The following is a 20,360-nucleotide window of genomic DNA, read 5'->3' as shown; positions in this document are numbered from 1 at the left end:
ACAACAGAGACACTCATGTGGTGTCTGGGCGGTGGAGACAGTGGTCAAGATGATCGGAACTATTATTCATCAATCGATATCAACCATCCTGATGAGAGACACGATAAGCTTATCCATCCCCTTTGCATTCGCCACATTTGAGTGAGTAATGAGTTGAGAGAGTGTGTGGATGGTGTCAGTGGGTGGATTGTGTGGGTGGTTTGGTGATGGTGGGTGAAATGGTGGTGGTGGTGGTGGTGGTGGTAGTGTTTAAAACAAGCTTAAACCTTGAAATTTAAACTGCTGCTACTACATCATCCTCCACCTGATATGAAGGAGAGTAGTGAGTGAGCGAGTGTGGGGGTTGTGAATGCCTGTGCCACCCATATCAGCCAACCAATAAGTTGGTTACCCATGTCTCTCTCTACACTGTTAGCTAACTGGATGGGTAGGCGTTGTTTGTGCTGTATAAAGGTGAAGCAGGAAAAGGTATGGTGGATGTGATGATATTGATTCCACTCGTTGTTGCTACTACTGTTTCTGTTGTTGTTGTTGTTGTTGTTGCTACTGCTTGTTGTTGTTATTTTTGCACCACCTACAATTGAGTTGAATTTATCACTTTGAACTGTGAACAGATATCTGTGTATATATATGTATTAAAACAACTTTGATGACGGTGATGATCACTTGGATGACAAAAAAGGAGGAGGGAGGTTATTTATTGTTGTGTTCAAACCAATCCAATTCAATCCACCCCACATACAACCAACCAACCAACCAAATATTTCCATTGGAAATAAAAATGGACTGGACAGGACTGGATTAGGAAGGATTGATGGAAGGAAAAGGAACATCAAGAGATTAGATAGATAGATAAATTATATATTATATTATTATACCTTTATCTAAAATATATATATTACAACATTATTATTATTATTTTCGACCTAAAATTAAAATCCCTTATCTTATCACTCTTGTTGTCTATTTGATTCCATTTATAACTGTATTCATTCCTCTTCCTTTCCTAATTTATTCACACACACACTGACTGAGAGTCTGCCATCACCATCAACACACTAACCAACTTTTCTCTGTTGGAGGACGTTATTCTAAAATCGTCATATGATTGCAATGAATATGAATATATTCATGAACATCATGAGTGAGTGAGAGTGAGAGAGAGAAAGAAACATACCATAATCCAACAAACTGTAAATAGCATAAATATATATTATATTGTATTCCACAAATGGAGTTGATTAACGGTAGGTAGCAGTGTTTCCAACAAATAAAAAAAATGGTCGAGTGGAGTGTTTGAGAGAATAAAAGTACAGAAAAACAGGGTGTTTTAGACAAATAATTAAAGAACAGGATAGGATAGGATAGGATGGGAAAGAGAGAGAGAGAGAGAGAGAGAGAGAACACAAAAAACACACAGACACAAAGCAAATATAACTCTACAAAGTTATCGACCGTGTTGGAGATGAAAATCTCTTCAAGATGATGATGGTTGATGCATTGAATGTCTTGTTGTTGTGGTTGTTTGGAGGAGGAGGAAGGAATGATATTGATGATACGTTCATCTCATCTCCAACTCAACCACGCGATCGAGGTGATTTATTTACCCATCCATCCATTCATTGCAATTGTTACAATCACAAAAAAAAAAAAAAAAAACAAAACACTTATCAAAAAAATACTTTGCATGGCATGGGCCAATACCATCCCCTCTTGTTTTCGTTTGGATGGGTTGTGGGGGATTGGAATGAATGAATGGATGAATGTGGGAAATACGAATGGCGGTGACCATCTTACTTGTTTTTAAAAAGAATATAGAATATAACTATAACGAACGAAAGAACGACTAACAAAGACTGATATTATACCACTACTACTATTATTATTACTTTATATAACTGACTAGTGTGTGTGTGTGTGTGTGTGTGTGTGTGTGTGTGTGTGTGTGTGTTGGTATTCTACTATTACTAACTTATTATTACTTATTATTACTTATTATTATAGTTGTTGTTGGTCTATTGTTGGATTAGTGTCGGTTGGTGATCAATTCAATCAATCACATAGCATAGCATAGAAGTAGTAATTTTTATGTCCGAGAGACTCACTCTCTCGAGTTTTTCTTTCTACTTACAAATAAATTATTTATATATTATTTATATGTGTTGTTGTATATATATATGGTATTGAGAATATCCTATAGTTTGTGTTGTTGGGGCCTTTTTAGTTGTCGACGACTAACTACGGTATATAGATGATATAATGTTGTTGTTGTTGTTGTTGTTGTTGCAATGCTAATACTATTTTGAAGCAATGCTGTTGTTCTATAATATTACAAGTCAGTGATGATACAATCTGATCAATCAATCAATCCAATATTTTATATAGACAGATAAGAGATAGATAGGTATATATATATACTTAAAAACTAGATGGTGGTTGAAACAAAATGGTGACACCTGATCAATAGAAAAAAACGTTGATCAAAATTTTTTGATAACAGTGGCTAAAAATCCGCGCCTAATAATAAAAATAATTCGATTCCACTGGACTCTTGAGCCTTGATTCGAATCACCCCAACAACCATCCAACTCCTTCTCCCATCCTCATTTATTTGATCGACTCAAGTCAACATAGTTGTTAGTTTATAGACTATCAAAGTAGAGGTCAAGACACATTAATGTACACTCACCAAAGTATTAAAAAGTCTGTCTGTTTTAAACGTGATACATTGAATCTTTGGAGTTCTCCTCAATAATTTTTCTTCTTTTTCTTCTTGATGATACAAACGTTTGTATGTTTTGTTGTGTGTTTATAAATAGATATTTAAACCTGTTGAGGAAACAAATCTCGATGTGTCGCCTCATTCAAGGAATCGAAACGTTGAATATTTAAAAAAAAACAAAAAAAAGTGATCGACCCGAAAACATTAAAATATGTGTATTTTCTCGATCTAGGGCAGAATATATAATTATTATATATTGGATAAAAAAAAGTATATGAAATATTTCCCTTACTTTTTTGGAGACTTTAAATAAATTGAGAGAACTTTTTCTTTTTTTCTTTTATTTGAAATCCTTATTATTTTGATCAAATTCAGCAAGTAGAGCATCCAAGGAGATAGCATCACGAACGACGTTGTCACGGGTTCTGACACCGACGGTGTTTTCGTCCTTTTCCTTTTGACCAACAACGAGGATGTAGTTGTATTGGGCCAATTGAGCTTCACGGACCTTCTTGGGGAGGGTCTTGTCAGAGCCATCGACATCGCAGTAGAAACCGGCATCGACGATCTTCTTTTGCAATTGGTCGGCGTATTCGTTGAATTGTTGGGAGACTGGCACGATGATGGCTTGACGTGGGGACACCCAGAATGGCCATTTGCCACCGGTGTGTTCGATCAAGATGGCCATCATACGCTCGACGGAACCGAGGATAGCACGATGGATGATGACTGGACGTTGCAAATCCTCGGCCTTGTCGGTCATGTACTCGAGCTCGAAACGGATTGGCAACTGGAAGTCCAATTGGATGGTGGCACATTGATGCGAACGCTTCAAGACATCGGTGATATGAATGTCGATCTTGGGTCCGTAAAAGGCACCATCTCCAGGGTTCAACTTCCATGGCTTGCCAAAGTTGGTGAGAGCGACTTCCAAAGATTTTTCAGCCTTGTCCCACATCTCATCAGAGCCGAGACGGTTCTCGGGACGGGTGGACAATTCCAAAGAAAACTCGAATCCAAAGATACCATAGACGTGTTGCATAAACTCCAAGCACGACTTGATCTCGGTTTCGGTTTGGGCGAGGGTACAGAAAATGTGGGCATCGTCTTGTTGGAACTTTCTGACACGGGTCAAACCAGTCAAAGCACCGGCCATCTCGTTACGATGGAGTACACCAAAGTCGGCGAAACGAATTGGCAACTCACGATACGAACGTGAACGACTGGCAAACATCAAACAATGTCCTGGACAGTTCATTGGCTTCATTGAATAGTTTGAATTGTCACACTTGACTGGGAACATATTCTCAGAGTATTTGGCCCAATGACCACTTTGTTCCCAAAGTGATTGAGAAAACATAGTTGGAGTAATAACTTCACTAAATCCTCTTCTATGATATTCAAACTATAGAAAAAAATAATAATAAGTATCAAATATATATATATATAAATCTTTTTTTTTTTCCTTTACTTACTCTAATAAATTCAACCAATTTGTTATAGATTCTAGTACCATGTGGTAAGAAAAAGGTACAACCTGGAGAGTATGGATGGAAGAAGAAGAGTTCTTGAGCCTTGCCGACGTTTCTGTGGTCACGTTTGGCAGCTTCTTCCATAAACTTGTTGTATTCTTCCATTTGCTTCTTGTCTGGGAAGGCGATACCATAGACTCGTTGCAATGGATCGTTTTCAGCCTTGCCGAGCCAGTAGGCAGACGAGTTTTTGACAACCTTGAATGCCTTGATGTATGAGGTGTTGGGGAGATGTGGACCACGACAGAGATCGACCAAGGTACCGCAACGGTAGAGAGAGACAGTGTCTTCGGCGGGGATCTTGGAGATGATTTCAGTCTTGTATTTGTTGTACTTGAACATCTCGAGAGCGAGGTCACGTGGTACGGCCAAACGCTCGAATGGCTGCTTTTCGGCAACGATCTTGTTGACTACTTCTTGAATGATTTCATAGTCTTCGGACGAGACGAGCTTGTCGCCAGTAGCCATATCATAGTAGAAACCGTCTTGAGTGGCTGGACCAATACAGAGTTGTCCACCATAGACAAGTTCCAAGGCTTGACCGAGGACGTGGGCAGACGAGTGCCAAAAGGTCTTTTTACCAGCCTCACTGTCAAACTTGCAAAGACTGAGGTTGCAGTCACCTTCGAGGGGACGTGAGATATCGTGTACTTGATCGTTGACAATCGACGACACGATAGAGTCGGCCAAACCACGGCTGATCGACTTTGCGACATCGTATGGGGTAGTCTTACCCTTGAAACCGGGGACGACCTTGCCGTCTGGTAAAGTGATCGAGATGGGCACCTCGGGCAACTTTGCAAGCTCCTCCAAGTGCTTGGCCTTGAGACCTTCCCATACCTTGATACGTTCTTGCAAGTATTCGGGGTTAGCCAATACTAATGGTACCTTTTCCTTCTTTGGTGCTTTTTCCTTTTTTGGTTGTGATTGTTTAGCTTGTGCAGCTGCTGCTGGTTGGGCAGGTGCTACAGCTTGTTGTTCTTTTACTGGCTCTGACATCTATCTATTTTACTAAAAAAGAAAAGAGTTAAAGTAAAAAGGGTTTAAAAGTAAAGTAAAGTAGATTAATCAGTGCATCGCAGTGAGAGAGAGTGAGAGAGGGTGAGGGATCATCGTTGTTTTCAAAAAATTTGAGAAAAAAAAAAAAAAAATTGTGTAGAGTCAAGAAGGAGGCAGACAGGATCATGAACATACCTTTGAGTTAATGATATAATTTACAGTTAGGGTATATTATTATTTTAAAAATTATTGATTAATAATAATTTGAATATTTTGGCAATAACATCATTGACCGTCCTTTTGTATAAAATCCATGTGGGAATAGATGGATAATTTGGGAATTTCTCAGGTAAAAGCAATTTTGACTTTTTTCTTCTTTGTACTAAAACCAATGATGAGATTGATGTGATGATGATAATGATCTATAGATAATTGATGACAAGAGAGAAGAGAGAGAGGGTTATATAGATTTTAAATTTTAAACTTTTATTGAAAGGAATAAATAAATTTTTTTCTTTTTTTTTTCCCTAAAAAGTAATAATAATAATAGTAGTATTGATAATATTGATTCTACTTTTTTCCTAATTATTATTATTTCTTTTTTTTTTTCTTTTTTTTTTAATCTTCTTTTCTTTTATGATTACTATGATGACGAGGAGGGGCTTGATAAGGATTAATATATTGAGCTGTTGATTCATCATAACCATGATCATGATGATTTGATCCTTTAGAGGATGAATGATGATTTCCAAAATTAGCGCCAAATAATACATATACCATTAAAAATACAACCACCAAAGTTAAAATAATGGTTAATAATGTACACTTTTTAGTTTCTACAAAATAAAAAGAGAAAATAGAGATTAATATTTTTTTCTTTTTTTTCCTTATTTTGTTTTTTTTTTTTTCCTATTTACTTTTTTGTTCAAGAGAATTAATAACTTGTTTACAAATGATCAATTCTTCTTTTAATTGATCAATTTGTTTTGATAATTCTTGAGTTGCGCCAATATTTTCATACATTAAAGCATTATTTTTAATAACCAATAAATTATCAATCTCTCGACCATTAATGACTCTATTTCCAATTGTTTTTACTGATTCTGGTAATATTTCCTATTTTAGATAAAAAAAAAAAAAGAATGAATAAAAAAGGATACTCTTTACTTTTTGTTTGTTTTTTTTTTCTTTTCCTTTTTCCATACCTTTAATTCTTGAGCAATAATACCTCTATCTTGATTTTCATATGGATCCATACCATTCATATAAACCCATTCTGGATGAAGTTTATAATCATAAATTTTCATACTATTTACATTTCTAAGATTGGTTCTAGTGTCTACTTGGTGAAGATCATATTTGATTCTAAGATCAGATGGATGATAGACACCTTCGGATGCATAGATTGTACCATTTACAGAAAGAGCAAAGGTGGGATTATCAACATTGACACCAACTTTTCCATGATAGATAATGGAACGATCAGACTCTCCCTTTGTCCACTCACACGATCCAAATTTCATTGTATTGAGATTTGGTGCTCCCAATAAACTAGTAATATTATTTTGATTCTGATTATTGTTGTTGTTATGATTGTTGTTTGCGCTCAATAATTGGTTAGTATTGGTGGTAGAGGTGGTTGAACCAAGTGGAGTAAGATTATTGCCAGAGACATTGAGTGAGAGACGTGGAGAGTGAGCAGGCGAGTGGATACGTAGTGTGGTGATATCGCCAAAGGGGAGGGGAGAGGAGGGGTAGTTGGGGTCGTGTGCAGGCGACAATGGGAGATCGGTGGCAGCTGGTGACACGGATGGCGAGTTGATGGCGGTACGCACAATCAATGCGGGTGACACGTACGACACGATACAGTACTCTTGTGCCATACAACGACCCCACAACGACACGACCAACTGGTTGTACTCTTGGTGTGGGTTGGGTTGACCGTTACGACGTGCATTGTTTTGCGTCGCCTTTCTAAAGTGCAAACGCTGGATCGACACGAGCGAGCCGAATTGGATAGCAACTGCCTTGGGAGTGTGCTCACCCTGCTTTTCACGCTTTGAGTTTGTTTGGAACAATTCCACCTCGAGTTCTGGTTGAGTCAACTCGGGACGGTTCTTGATACCCTTGATGGTGAGTGTCAAGCCGTTGATGGGTGTCTTTTGACCGTTGATGATGAGGTACGAAGGTGCCTGCTCGGGTTGACCGGGTGCAGCGGCACCGCCGCCGCTGATATTACCAAACATGTCAAATGTCTGAGGTGGCTTGGGGTAGCTGGCAGTAATGTCGAGCTGGAAGTGGTTACGACGACAGTAGACCCAGCTGCTGTTGATGTAGGAGAATCCCTTGGATGCGATGATTTGTAGTTGTGGGGTAGGCATCTCCTCGCCGTTGGTGTTGAGTGTCTTGTACCACGTCTCTTGTTGGTACTGTGTCCAGTGAAAGGGAGGGTCACGGTCACCAAACGAAGTGAGTGGCGACAGCGGATCGCTACTTTCATTCTCAGAGTTGAGTGTCAAATAGGCACCATCACTCGATGGTAACAATGGCGAATGGCATGGTGAATGGTTGGGTGAAGACTGTAACGATCCCTGTGTCCCTCTAGGTGACAAGTTGCCAAGTAAATTGGCACTAGTAATCGTCGTCTGATTTCCAGCTGATCCCATTGCACCTGTAACCGATATAACTGGTATACCTGTCATTTGATATCCTCCTCCTGGTTGTTGTTGCATAGGTTGTTGTTGTTGATGTTGAATAGGTTCCATTATAATTGGTTGTTGTTGATTTGTAATAAATGTACCAGATGATTGTGGAGATGAAGGTGGGTTGTTGTTATTATTGTTGTTGTTGTTGTTGCCTTGAGCACCTTGTTGGAATTGGAATGACATTTGTTGTTGTTGAATCTGTTGTTGAAAGGTGTCGAGCAAGAATGAGGAACCTGATTGTTGCAAGTTTCCTGGTGATAAACCCGAGATCTCAGTATAGGTACCATCTTCATTCTTTACCTTTCTCTTTTTAGTACTTGCATCGTCAATAGAGTTGAATGCACTGTATGAATTTGATAATGTATTTGGTATCAAAACTGGCATGCCAATTGGTTGTTGTTGTTGTTGTTGCTGCTGTTGTTGAAGTTGTTGTTGATACTCCATTTCATGTTGTTGTTGTTGTTGCTGTTGTTGATGTTGTTGTTGTTGAAGTTGTTGTTGTTGTTGATGATTATATCCACCGTCCATCCTTCTTCTAGTTACTTTAATATATAAATATATTTATATATATATATATCTTTGATGATGGATATACTAGTAGTATAATATGTGTAACTTAACTAACTGACAATCTTGTCTCTTCTTCTGTCGGATGAACTAAAACAAAAATTTAAAAAAAAATTTAAAAAAAGAAAATATTTAACCTAACTTCTTCTTCTTCTTGCTCTCTCAGAATAATAATAGGTAGTATAGTCTTTTTATATAGTTTGAGGTGTGGTAGTTTTGTGATCAGTTGAAAGTTAAGGTGGGTTTTGTAGTATCTAATCAAAAAAAAAAAATAAAAAAAAATAAAAAAAAATATCTTCCTCAGCTCTTCTTGTTCGCGAGAGGGAGGATGGCTTTTTGTTCTTTCTCTGGAATGACTTTGGACGATGGAATAATAGTTGTTATCTAATTAGATAGGATATGATAATATTAACAATACTTGGTGATGATGATGATGGTTGAGATATGATAATAATAATAATAATAATGAATTCTCTCTTCATATTTCTTGCATCATCACTTTAAAACACAAAGAGGAAGAGGAAGAAGAAGAAGGGATCAACACTATTTTTTTAACTCTACCAAGAGGTAACCGTTAGCTAGTTAGTATACCTCACACCACCCTCCACACACTCTCTTTTTTCTACCACCATCAATCACCCAAACCATCACTACAGTGCGCACTGTTTAAAAGAATGATCATTCATTCAATCGACCATCACTACACTATGTATATATAATATTCTCTTTTAACATCGAGGTAACAATGAAATAAATATCCATAACCATCAGTGATGGAAATATCTTTCAGCTTTACAAGTTGAGTTATTTGATGGGACATCCTATTTCGGAGAAGAAAAATAAAAAAAAGTAAAGTGTCTGTCTTTTCTTGTCTGCTCAAACTCAAAAGGGTTTCAAATCTGATTTTATATCTTTCATTCATTCATTGTATTTTTATCTATTTATCTATTTATCTATTATTTATCTATTATTTATTTGTTTGTATTTATATTTGTATTTATATATTTATTGTATATCTCTTGCTTTTTGTTGTTACAATGAACAATAATAGTAATGTCATTGAGATTAGTAAAGATGAATATCAACAACTAGCACAAGGTTACATGTATAAAAAGGGTGCAAAGACATTCATGGGAAGAGCACCGGTATGGAAGAAACGGTGGTTCATTCTCATAAACAAGCAACTCCGATACTATAAAACCGATGTTGGTCAGACAAATATATCGACTGCCATTCCTCAAGGAACTATAAAGATGGAGGGTGTTGATGCAGTTCAACAAATAGGATTGTTAAACAAAGATGGTTCTACCAAACAATCATCATCCTCTTCATCCTCTTCATCCTCCTCATCAACAATGTGGTCATTTGCATTACATACTAAAGAAAGAGTATATCATCTCTATTCATCATCAGAGGTTGAAATGAACTATTGGATTACCAATCTATCAACTTGTGTCATTAATATTCGTGATCCAACCATTAATCAAGAGGTTGCTGCTTTTGAGGCATCATCCAACAACTCTTCTCTTCCACCTCTTGTTGCAACAAGTACATCATCAAAATCACATTCATTGCCTACCACTGCACCGATCACTAAACAATTACCAACTCTTCCAAATAGAACTTCATCACCTGCATCATCCAATCCATCATCTCCAACTTTGACATCTTCATCTCAAATATCATCATCATCATCTGTTTCAACCTCGACTTCTTCTTCCTCATCATCATCAACTACACCAATATCAAGACAAACAAGATCAATGACTAGTCCAATAGCAGGAGACGATGATGATTTTGTAGTTGTATCTTCAAAAAATAGAAGTGATAGTGTGGCTGGTCCTAGTCCAGCAACTATTTCAATTAGTGGATTATCAAATGGAACTGATAGAAATGGAAAGATGATTAGTATTAGTGGGGCATCGATAAGTGACAAGATTAAACATTTTGGTGGTGGAAATATTACAACGATGGTAGCTATTACGAAAAACAAGATATGGAGTGGTGATCGAGAAGGAAATATAGTGACATGGACAACATCACGAGTTACAGATGAAAGAGATCGTTTGAAAAAGGGTAGTCAGTGGCGACCACATTCACAAGCCATCACATCACTCTTGTACAGTCCAGCACAAAAGTATGTCTTTTCAGCGTCGTTGGATTGTAAGATTTGTGCTTGGAACAAGAGTGATTTCACGCTTGTCTATTGTCATACTGCCCGTATTCCCATCTATCAAATGATCGAAACCAATCAACCCAACATGTTGATTTATTGTGGTTACAGTGACAATGTAACTTCTATATGTCTCTTTGACACTGTTCAACAAGTCTCAAGAGACATTCCACTTCACTCTTTTCTCTCACAACTCTCTTATGTACCACAAACACTCTTTCCACAGACCACTATCAATAGCAATGTAAAGAATGTTCGTCGTCAAAAGGAACCTAGAAAATTCACAAAACTTCTCCTTGTTGATGACCGTATTGTCATTGCCACTAGTCATGGTGAGTTGATTCTATGGTCTCCGTGGGATGGAAAAGTATGTCTGATGGCTGATGTGGGGTACCAAGATATTACAGCGATTGGAGTGGTCGGTAACAATCTATGGTCATGTTCAGTACAAGAAAACTCTACAATGAGTGTCATCTTTTCAAACTCTTTACCCAATATAGTTACTATTTGGGATTTAGCAACACTCAAACGAAAACGTAGTTTTGAGAGTATGCATCCAATCCTCAACTTTAATGTATTTAATGGATTTGTATGGGCAGTTAAAAGAAATCATATCTCTGTCTATTTACCTTCAAGTGGACAGACAGTCTATGAAACCATTGATCTTGGAGAAGACATGAATTGTTGTTCACTCTACAATAATGGGTGTTCTTGGATTGGAGGAAATTACCTATTTAGATTTATCCTTACCGATAGTTGGATCAATATAAACCTACCATCCCCAGATCCTCATCCAGATATTCAAAATTGGGAAACTTTAACTTTATTTTTATCAAAATTAAAAAATCGTTTAAAATATTGTAAGAAAAAAAAAAAAAAAGAAATCAATCAATCAATCAATCAATATTTATTTATTTTTTAATTTTATATATATAGTACATACACCAAAATTATTTGATTTATTAATGGATATTGGAGAATCTGAAGGAATATTATCAAATCATTTAATGTTGATTGTTCAAAGTTTTAGATATTATGGTTATGGAATGTCATTTACTTCAAAACAAATCATTCTTGGTGATATTAACAAATTGATTAGAATGTCTAGGTTTTTAAACTCAAGTTTAAATCGATTTAAACATGATCTATCTTTAATTTTTGAAATTTTAAAAACTATTAAATATTTATCTTTTAATTTTGGTAAAATATATAAAAAAAAAAAAAAAAAAACAAATCAACATATATATTAATTCCTTTTTTCTTTTCCTTTTTTTTTTATTTAGATAAATATTATCATTATATTCAATTAGATTTAATATTAAAATATAGTTTATTATTAAATCAACCATCATTGATTAAATATTCATTAATGATTATTAATAGATATTTATCATTTACAAAAACATTACCATCGATTTTGGTTAATTTTGTTGGATCAAATCTATTAAATTCAAATATTAATTCTATGAATAATAGTATAAATAGTAGTAGTAGTAGTAGTGGTAATAGTAGTAGTGGTAGTGATAAACCTGGTAAAGGATCAAAAGATACTATTAAAGGAGTAGTTGGAATTATTAAACAATATTTAAAGATTTTAACCAATGCAAGAATAGATGATCTTTCCAAACATTCAATTATTTTCTTTATCAAACGAATCTATTCAATGGATAATCATACAAGAGACATGTTTAAAAAGGAAAAGAATCTATCAACACTTTTGACAATTGCTAAAATGCCCAAAACAACCAACAACTACTACTGTCAAGAGGCATTACTATTTATTCAACAAATTCTAAATGATCAACCAAAGTTAAATGATCTAGTTGCAAAATTGGGTGGAATCGAATTAAATCAACCACAACAACCTTGGTCATCTTCAAGTGTAATTGATAATGTTGGGTTGATTATTTATCAATTGACATCATTTTCAAATTATAATTTGGTGAATAGCAGTAGTTTAACAGCTAGTGCTGCCGCCAATGCCAAACGAGAGTCATCGGTTATTGCCAGCTCTCCCATCAATTCGCTAGTCTTTACACTCAATTCAATCTTGCATAGTGTTCAAAACACTGCATTAAAATCGGCCAAAATCACCATCAAAGAGATTCAATTGCCCGAAGAGTTTGATGTATTTCAAGACAATAAGAGTATTATTCAAATGTCGGCCATATTCCCTAAAAACCAATTCGAGGCACAGATTGCACTCGAATTGGTGCCAAATGTCAAAGTACGTCTTGGAGTAGAACTCAAAGGGTTCATATCAGGTGAAGCCACTCTCTCTGAACCATCAATCAAAGGTGTACTTACACTTGGTTTTGAACATGGTACTGCTACACCTCTATGGATATCTTTTAAAGATGAACCAAAGATATCTTTCAAATGCAATACTACTGGTTTCTTTTTAAAACCTGTTGATATGATTTTAAAACCTGCACTCTCTATGATTATTAAAAAGAAATTTGTTGAACCAAACAAATTTTATTTACCTAGTTTATAAAAGAAAATAGAAAAAAAATAGAAAGAAATAATAAATTATTTAATATTATGAAAGCTCAAGTTTGTTGTTGTTGTTGTTGTTGATTTTGAAATTGTTGTAATTGTTGTTGTGATTGTTGATGTTGTTGTTGTAATTGTTGTTTGGTTTGTTGAATTTGTTGTAATTGGAATTGAAGTTGTTGGAGTTGATGTTGTTGTTGTTGAAGTTGTTGTTGAAGTTGATGTGATTGTTGTTGATGTTGTTCAAGTTGATGTGTTTGTTGTAATAGTTGAAGGTTTTTTAATCTTATTGCTTGTACCAAAGCGGTAGAATTGAATATTGGAAAACAAACTTTGGGTAATTCCAGTGTACAAATTTGATGTTCAAATCCAATATTATACACTTTAAAAAATTAATTTTTTTTTTAGTAGTTTCAGAGTTATATCTATCTATATCTATATGTCATACTAGGGGTAATTTCAGATCTATTAAATAATCCTACCAAATTACATGCAACTTCACGACTTGCGAATATTTTAGTAAGTGAAGTACCCATGAATGGATCATCGACAGTAAAAAAGCAATGACCCATAGCAAGTCTAGGAACAGGGTTTGGTGGATCAATTTGAAAGTTTGAATGTGATAGGTCAAGAGTAGACAGGGAAGAGGCCCAAGTCAAAGTATTTACAACCAAATTTTTATATTCTTGATTGAGGTTTAAGTGAAAGTTGGAAACTGTCACTGCACATGATTCTTCTACCATTATATATTATAAATTAATAGAGAAAGAGAAAGAGAGAGAGAGATAAATTGATATAGATAAGTGAAGTTAAGTTTAAATGTAAAAGAGAGAAGAAAGAAAGAGTCATGATAAAATTCAATGTACTGGTAGCTATGAAGATAAAAAATTAAATGATTTTTACGAGTGCTGTGCCTTGTGTTTCAGTTTGTTTATTCCTTTTTGCAAACCCCTTTGTCTCTCTCTCAAGCTTGGAAGAGTCATTCATTACTTTTTTTTTTATATCTGTCTTTAAATAAATAAATAATAATAACTAGTTATTTATGTAGAGGCCATGTTTGTTCCCTCTCCTCGACATCAATCTTGAAAATTAATTTTTCAACAGATGCAAGTCATAGAAGCCCTCCACAAGATGACGTTAGGGGTGGAGGTTTCGTTTTTTCATTCTTTGCTGCAAAGCTAAAGTCGTCAGACCCTCCTTAAATAGAGGAGAGGTTGTAACGCGGTGTTGTGGGTAGCCCACCACGGCTGTGGTTATTATTATTCCTGTGTTTATTGAAAGAGATCGGGATCACCATCTTTTCCAAAGCAAAGTATAATATTATAATTTCATTTCATTTCCCAACTTTACACCTCCCCCCAACCAGTAAATAATTAATAATTGATAATGAGGAGAAGAAGAAGAGCAGCAAAGAACATATAGATAGTAATAGTTAACTTTGTGTAATATCTAAAAAGGTAAGGTTGATATTCATAATAATCATTAATAATAATAATACTAGTCGTCACAGTAGTGGTAGTGGTAGAAAGCAAGAAATCTAAAAGGAAAATACTCTCTTTTGAAAAAAAAGATTGAATATAACAGATATCCTATCCTATACTATCTACCCTATCTACCTATCTATCTGTTATATAAATAATATCATCTTCACAAATAGGGGTGATTATTTATATATATAAATAACAAAAGAGAGAATGTTATCTTATCGTATTATTAAACGAATGAACAAGTAACCAAAAGACGACAAAAAGTATGGGGGTGTGTGAGATATCTTATTATAATAATCTTGTTGTTGTTGTATTTGTATTTAAACACACAATGTGTTGTTGTTGGTTGTGAGTGAGAAGAGAGTCGACGAGTCGTACCACATTCGCATTCCCTATTTCAATTCATTTTTGTACTTGCAGATAGATGTATTGTAAAGACATACAACAAAAACAAACAAAACACACAAACACATAACTCTGTCTATGTTTTATTCTCCTCATCCTCCTCTAGACCACATCATAAACAAGTGTTATCATCACTGCGAGTGTTGTTATTCTCATCATCATCGCACACTCTCTCACTCTCTCTCAACATAACAATCACTACTACTCTTACTTCTTTCCTCCTTCTTCTTTACACATTTATTAATTAATTTAATAAATAAAACATCAAAGAAGGAAATACTATTAGTTGATTGATACAATATACATCTCATCTCCTCATCATCCTCAAATCCATCCATCCTTACTCCCACACCACACTACATGATCGATCATCATCCATTACCTTGATCATATTCTCATCAATCACCATTGGATTACTTGAATTTAATAGATTACAAATCAGCCTATTAATGATTCTCTAACTATCATCTCTCTCTCAGTAGCAATCAAAACAACCGAAACAAAAAAAATACAAACCTGCTTGACAAGTCTGATACCAGCAGTATCATCAACATTAACAATGTATAACTATTGGGATAAAATAAAAGCTCCATTGGTATGTGTATTTCATTCTATTTATATATCCACACAACAAACAATACGCATATATGTATACTTACTAACTTTGTCAATCAACCACAAACCGCAACAAACACCTTGACCATGTTATACTTCATCCAATTGTTTATTATTTTCAACCATTTCTATAATAATATATATATATGATAAATTATTATTATTACATTATAAAGGAAGAAGTTAGGAAAAATGTATTAAAAAATAGTAATGATCATGCATATAGTAATAGTAATAATAATAATAATAATAATACCTCCAATGCATCACCAAATTTAACCAATATAGCAATTGCAAGTCCAATTACATTAAATTCTTCAACCAACATTCTCAAACAAACATCTATGCTTCAAATGCCATCGGTGGTGATTCCAGCGCCAACCTTGTTGACCTCAACGTCTACATTGTCAAGGTCGCGAGATATCAACCATCAATTGCCAAGTAGCGCAGCCATGGCACTTGGATCGAGCACCGTATTGAATGTATCTTCGGTGATGTCTCCAACTGCTGCCATGGTCTCTAATATGGGTATGAGTATGGGTATTCCATCATCTCTAAACCTAGCAACCGATAATATAATAGCAGTACCATCACAAATTTCAGAAATTCCAATTATTTCTCCAAATCTACAACAAAATCAACAAAATCAACATAATCAAAATAATCAAAATAATCAAAATCAAAATCAACAAAATATATTTAATCCAACATCACCATTATTTTTAAATCCATCTAATTCTTCAGTAGTAGGTGGAACACCATCACCACAATTAAATCTACCAACTTTGGCAACATCTATAGCATTATCACCATCTACACTAAAACAAACTACAACCTTTACCAATAACAACAATAACATTAATTATCAACAACATGCCGATCATTTATATCCATCATCAATTGCACAAAGTGCAAATATACCATCACCATCACCATTTAAATTAACTTCACCAATTATGATTTCTCAACATTTGGATCAACATGAAGTTGAAATGATGGAATTTAATAATAACAATAATAATAATCAAAATCAAAATAATAATAATAATAATCAAAATTTAGATTCATCAATATTAGATGGAGCAAGTTCAATTAATATAACAGTAAATGAAACTAAATCATTGACAAGTACTGGTAACAAGATTAAAAAGAAACATCGTAAAGACAAGATGAAAAGATTTAAAAAGAGTGTCTATCAAATTTTGGCACCATCTAATCAATTGCCAATGCATCAAGTAGATAGTGCTGAACTTGAAAACTATGTGGTACCATTTCTGATGGAACTTGGACGTGCGCTACTCATGTCTGGTGTACCCGTTCATCGATTAGAGTACGAATTGACATTGATCAGTGGTACGTTTGGGATTGATGGTAACTTTTTCTCTACACCTACTGGTATCTTTTTCTCGTTTGGGTCGCCTCACACTATTCTTTCACCATACACACATTTACTGCGTATTCAATCGACCGACTATAATATGGAGCGTCTTGTCAAGCTCGAAGAATTGGCCGACCACGTCATTTACGGTCGTATCAAATGTCAAGAAGCATTGGTACGACTACACGACATTCTAAACTCTCCACCACTCTACAATATGTATGTGATGGTATCTAGTTTTGTGTTGTCAAGTTTTGCCATTGCCTTTTTCTTTCAAGCTGGGTGGGTCGAGATTGGTGCCATGTCGCTTGTTGGGTTCTATGTTGGATTACTCTATGCGGCAGCTGGTAGATGGCCAACCATTGGTAGAGTGCTCGAGGCATTGTCTGCATTTGGCGGGTCAATCATTGCCACATTTTTCAATTCCTTTATCTACCCAGTACATATCTTTTTAGTGGTACTAGGTGGTATTATAGCGTTGGCTCCTGGTCTCTCACTGACCATTGCAGTTGCAGAGATTAGTACTAGAAATTTGGTCAGTGGTAATGCACGTCTGATGGGGGCATTCTCTTGCCTACTTCAATTGACATTTGGTATTGCATTGGGCACAAGATTGTCATCCAACTTTTTACCAACACGTACAGAGTTGCCACCAGCCAGTTTCCCAGAATGGAGTATGTTTTTAGCCATACCATTGGCCGCCGTTTCATTTGCCATTCAAATGAAAGTCCATCCACGTCAAATTTGGATCATCATGCTCACATCTATTCTCGGTGTGATTGGTGGTAATTGGGGCAACAAGATTTTCGGATCAGATGTAGGCAGTTTCTTTGGTGCATGTCTTATCTGTATTGTATCGAATCTCTATGCCCGTTTTACCAATGGGCAGTCGGTCGTTCCGATTCTTTCAGGTATCATTCTTTTGGTGCCAGGGTCAATGGGTGTAAAGGGCTTATTCTCAATGTCCTCTGGAAACATAGAAGCTGGTATCGCTCTTTTTGGTGGTATGTTTATGATCTCTACAAGTCTTGCAATTGGTCTATTGGTTGCAAATTTAATTGTTCCTCCTCATAAAGCTCTCTAGCAAATAAAATATTTATTAAGTCTTTTTAATTAATTGTAATAATTATTTTTTAACCAAAAAGAATCATGAACAAGATTACGATGATTACCAACATATTCAAATAAGAGATCAGTTTGATTTGCATAGAATCTAGTGTAACCATAGTTGGTAGTTCTAAAGATTGACCATTCTGGTTGAGGTTGTTCACCTACACCTCCAACAAGTGGTTTAAATGGATTATCTGTCCATAATCCTAACCAACTACATCCTGCCATTCCAATCAATACATGTACTGGTGCATCATTATCACTTGATGCACATGTAAAATTATTTATTCCACACTATATATATTTGAAAAGAAAAAAAGATATAATTAATATTATATACATATATTATTTTTATCTTTTTTTAAATTTACAATTCTTTCATAAGCATGAATATGACCAGTTAAAACCAAATTAACATTATATTTAATTAATAATGGTTCATAAGTTTCACGAAGGTTATCATACATTGGAGCAGCGATACCTAATAATTCAGAAGCATACATTGGACGATGACCAGAGAATACAATCCAAGGAGTTACCATACGATCTACAGATTGCAAATCTTGAACAATCCATTCATATTGTGGGCTACCAAAGAGGAAATCGTGTTCAGAAGACATGACAACGAAATGGATTGGACCATAATTGTAACTATACCAATCATTTCGATAGGTTTGATTTTCAGCACCTGGCATGTGATATCTAGTGGCATAGGGAATACCACATTCACCACCACTATCGGCACCATAATCTGACCAACTTGGTTTAAATGGTTGACCAATGAAATCGTAATCGTGATTACCAACTGCCACCTGATAAGATGCATAACTCGTTACATCTTCCATCATGTCTTGGAAATAATCCCAAACTACTGCTACACCTCTAGCATAACTAATATCACCAATATGATGAATTGCCCATGGTACCATTGTTTCATTTTCTCTAAAATCAGATCCAGACATTAAACCATCTTGGTATAGAGGACGACCCAATTTTTTAAACAGCTGACTTTGTTCCAAAGGTGTTTTGATGATTGTATTGATATTGGCAATAGTTTCAATAGATGATGGTTGATTATCAAAATTGGCAATAAATTCAGTTTCAACACCCAAATCTCCAAAGGCTACTACATATGCTTCAGTTCCAATTTTTGGTGGTGAAACTAATTGATAGGTTTGAACAGACATGCCACTATTTTTACTACCAACACGATAATAATAAGTTGTTGAAGGTGTCAAGTTATCAATGACTACATCTTGAAAGTAACCAGGATCTCTCCAATTGTTTGGATCATTGGCTGGCGCAGCACACATTTGATCGATTGTATAAGTTACACTTGTACCAGTAGATGTATAGTATAATTGACTTGGTGAAAGACCATATTGTACAAATGGTTGATCATTTGTACCAGAAATCCACATGATTCTAATTTCACTAGACGAGTTTGTCAACGATGTATAGACTTTGGTTGGTTCAAATGGATTTTGAAAAGTAACATTATTACTAGTAGCCACCAATGATAGAGTAGCATTATCATATTGAAGGACTGGTTGAATTTGTGGTTGTTGATTTTGAATCCATAATCTAAATACATAGGTATCTCTAACATTAACCAATGGTATCTCTACACTTCCATAACCCTCTTTCCAACTAACTGAATCACTACACATTATAAATCCAATTGGCATTAAAATATTTGAATTTGGTGGATAATAAATTGCTATCATATCATTAATTGATGCATTATTTATTCCTTTCCAAAAAATTGAAATATTATCTCCTGATGTATTTAATATTTCTAAATATAAAAAGGTTAATAAAAAGTAAAAGTTAAATAAATATAGACTATTGTACATACCAGGTGAAGTAGATATTGTTGGTTGTGAATAAATTAAACCTAAATTTAAAATGATACAAAATAATAAATAAAAGTTCATCATTATTTGTTATTTGTTTCAATGAGAGGAAGTGATTTAAAACTCGTTGTGAATCCCTTACAACCTTGAGTTTCGAAAATATCTAATTTTTGGTTGGTTCTCAAAGACCATTCGGGTTTCATCAAAAATCCCTGGGTCAATTTCGGCTTTAAAACGAATAAAAAAAAAAAAACAAAAATTAAAAAGATATTTTTACTGTTTTAAGACAACTATTCAATGCTACTGCTTTACTAT

General features: G+C 35.0%; 7 protein-coding genes across 7 annotated transcripts; 3 read left to right on the top strand and 4 right to left on the bottom strand.

The window, feature by feature from the left end:
* Positions 1-3,062: 3,062 nt before the first annotated feature.
* thrS1 (threonyl-tRNA synthetase) lies at positions 3,063-5,253 on the bottom strand (the record flags this gene model as incomplete). The annotated part of the gene is made up of 2 exons (XM_004351180.1): positions 3,063-4,127; positions 4,198-5,253. The coding sequence occupies 2 exons, from the start codon at positions 5,251-5,253 to the stop codon at positions 3,063-3,065; spliced, it is 2,121 nt and encodes a 706-aa protein (XP_004351232.1).
* A 618-nt stretch (positions 5,254-5,871) lies between these two features.
* rcdK (NDT80/PhoG-like protein) lies at positions 5,872-9,345 on the bottom strand (the record flags this gene model as incomplete). Its single annotated transcript, XM_004351179.1, has 5 exons — positions 5,872-6,089; positions 6,171-6,369; positions 6,459-8,500; positions 8,588-8,615; positions 9,259-9,345. 5 exons carry the CDS (start codon positions 9,343-9,345, stop codon positions 5,872-5,874), a joined length of 2,574 nt encoding a protein of 857 aa, XP_004351231.1.
* Positions 9,346-9,562: 217 nt separating this feature from the next.
* DFA_10982 (uncharacterized protein) lies at positions 9,563-13,195 on the top strand (the record flags this gene model as incomplete). Its single annotated transcript, XM_004351178.1, has 3 exons — positions 9,563-11,558; positions 11,635-11,898; positions 11,982-13,195. The coding sequence occupies 3 exons, from the start codon at positions 9,563-9,565 to the stop codon at positions 13,193-13,195; spliced, it is 3,474 nt and encodes a 1,157-aa protein (XP_004351230.1).
* A 55-nt stretch (positions 13,196-13,250) lies between these two features.
* DFA_10981 (uncharacterized protein) lies at positions 13,251-13,937 on the bottom strand (the record flags this gene model as incomplete). Its single annotated transcript, XM_004351177.1, has 2 exons — positions 13,251-13,576; positions 13,685-13,937. 2 exons carry the CDS (start codon positions 13,935-13,937, stop codon positions 13,251-13,253), a joined length of 579 nt encoding a protein of 192 aa, XP_004351229.1.
* Positions 13,938-14,086: 149 nt separating this feature from the next.
* DFA_10980 (uncharacterized protein) lies at positions 14,087-14,396 on the top strand (the record flags this gene model as incomplete). Its single annotated transcript, XM_004351176.1, has 2 exons — positions 14,087-14,172; positions 14,243-14,396. 2 exons carry the CDS (start codon positions 14,087-14,089, stop codon positions 14,394-14,396), a joined length of 240 nt encoding a protein of 79 aa, XP_004351228.1.
* Positions 14,397-15,645: 1,249 nt separating this feature from the next.
* Positions 15,646-18,137, top strand: DFA_10979 (uncharacterized protein; the record flags this gene model as incomplete). The annotated part of the gene is made up of 3 exons (XM_004351175.1): positions 15,646-15,681; positions 15,878-18,083; positions 18,106-18,137. 3 exons carry the CDS (start codon positions 15,646-15,648, stop codon positions 18,135-18,137), a joined length of 2,274 nt encoding a protein of 757 aa, XP_004351227.1.
* Positions 18,138-18,192: 55 nt separating this feature from the next.
* On the bottom strand, positions 18,193-20,248 carry DFA_10978 (uncharacterized protein; the record flags this gene model as incomplete). Its single annotated transcript, XM_004351174.1, has 4 exons — positions 18,193-18,483; positions 18,561-19,987; positions 20,048-20,086; positions 20,188-20,248. 4 exons carry the CDS (start codon positions 20,246-20,248, stop codon positions 18,193-18,195), a joined length of 1,818 nt encoding a protein of 605 aa, XP_004351226.1.
* Between the last annotated feature and the right edge of the window lie 112 nt (positions 20,249-20,360).

Source organism: Cavenderia fasciculata (assembly GCF_000203815.1).
Source record: "Cavenderia fasciculata unplaced genomic scaffold Scf_EUAJFUG02G6ADK-5, whole genome shotgun sequence".
Taxonomy (NCBI): domain Eukaryota; phylum Evosea; class Eumycetozoa; order Acytosteliales; family Cavenderiaceae; genus Cavenderia; species Cavenderia fasciculata.
The sequence above is the reverse complement of the archived record's forward strand: the minus strand, read 5'-3'. Positions and strand labels throughout refer to the sequence as shown.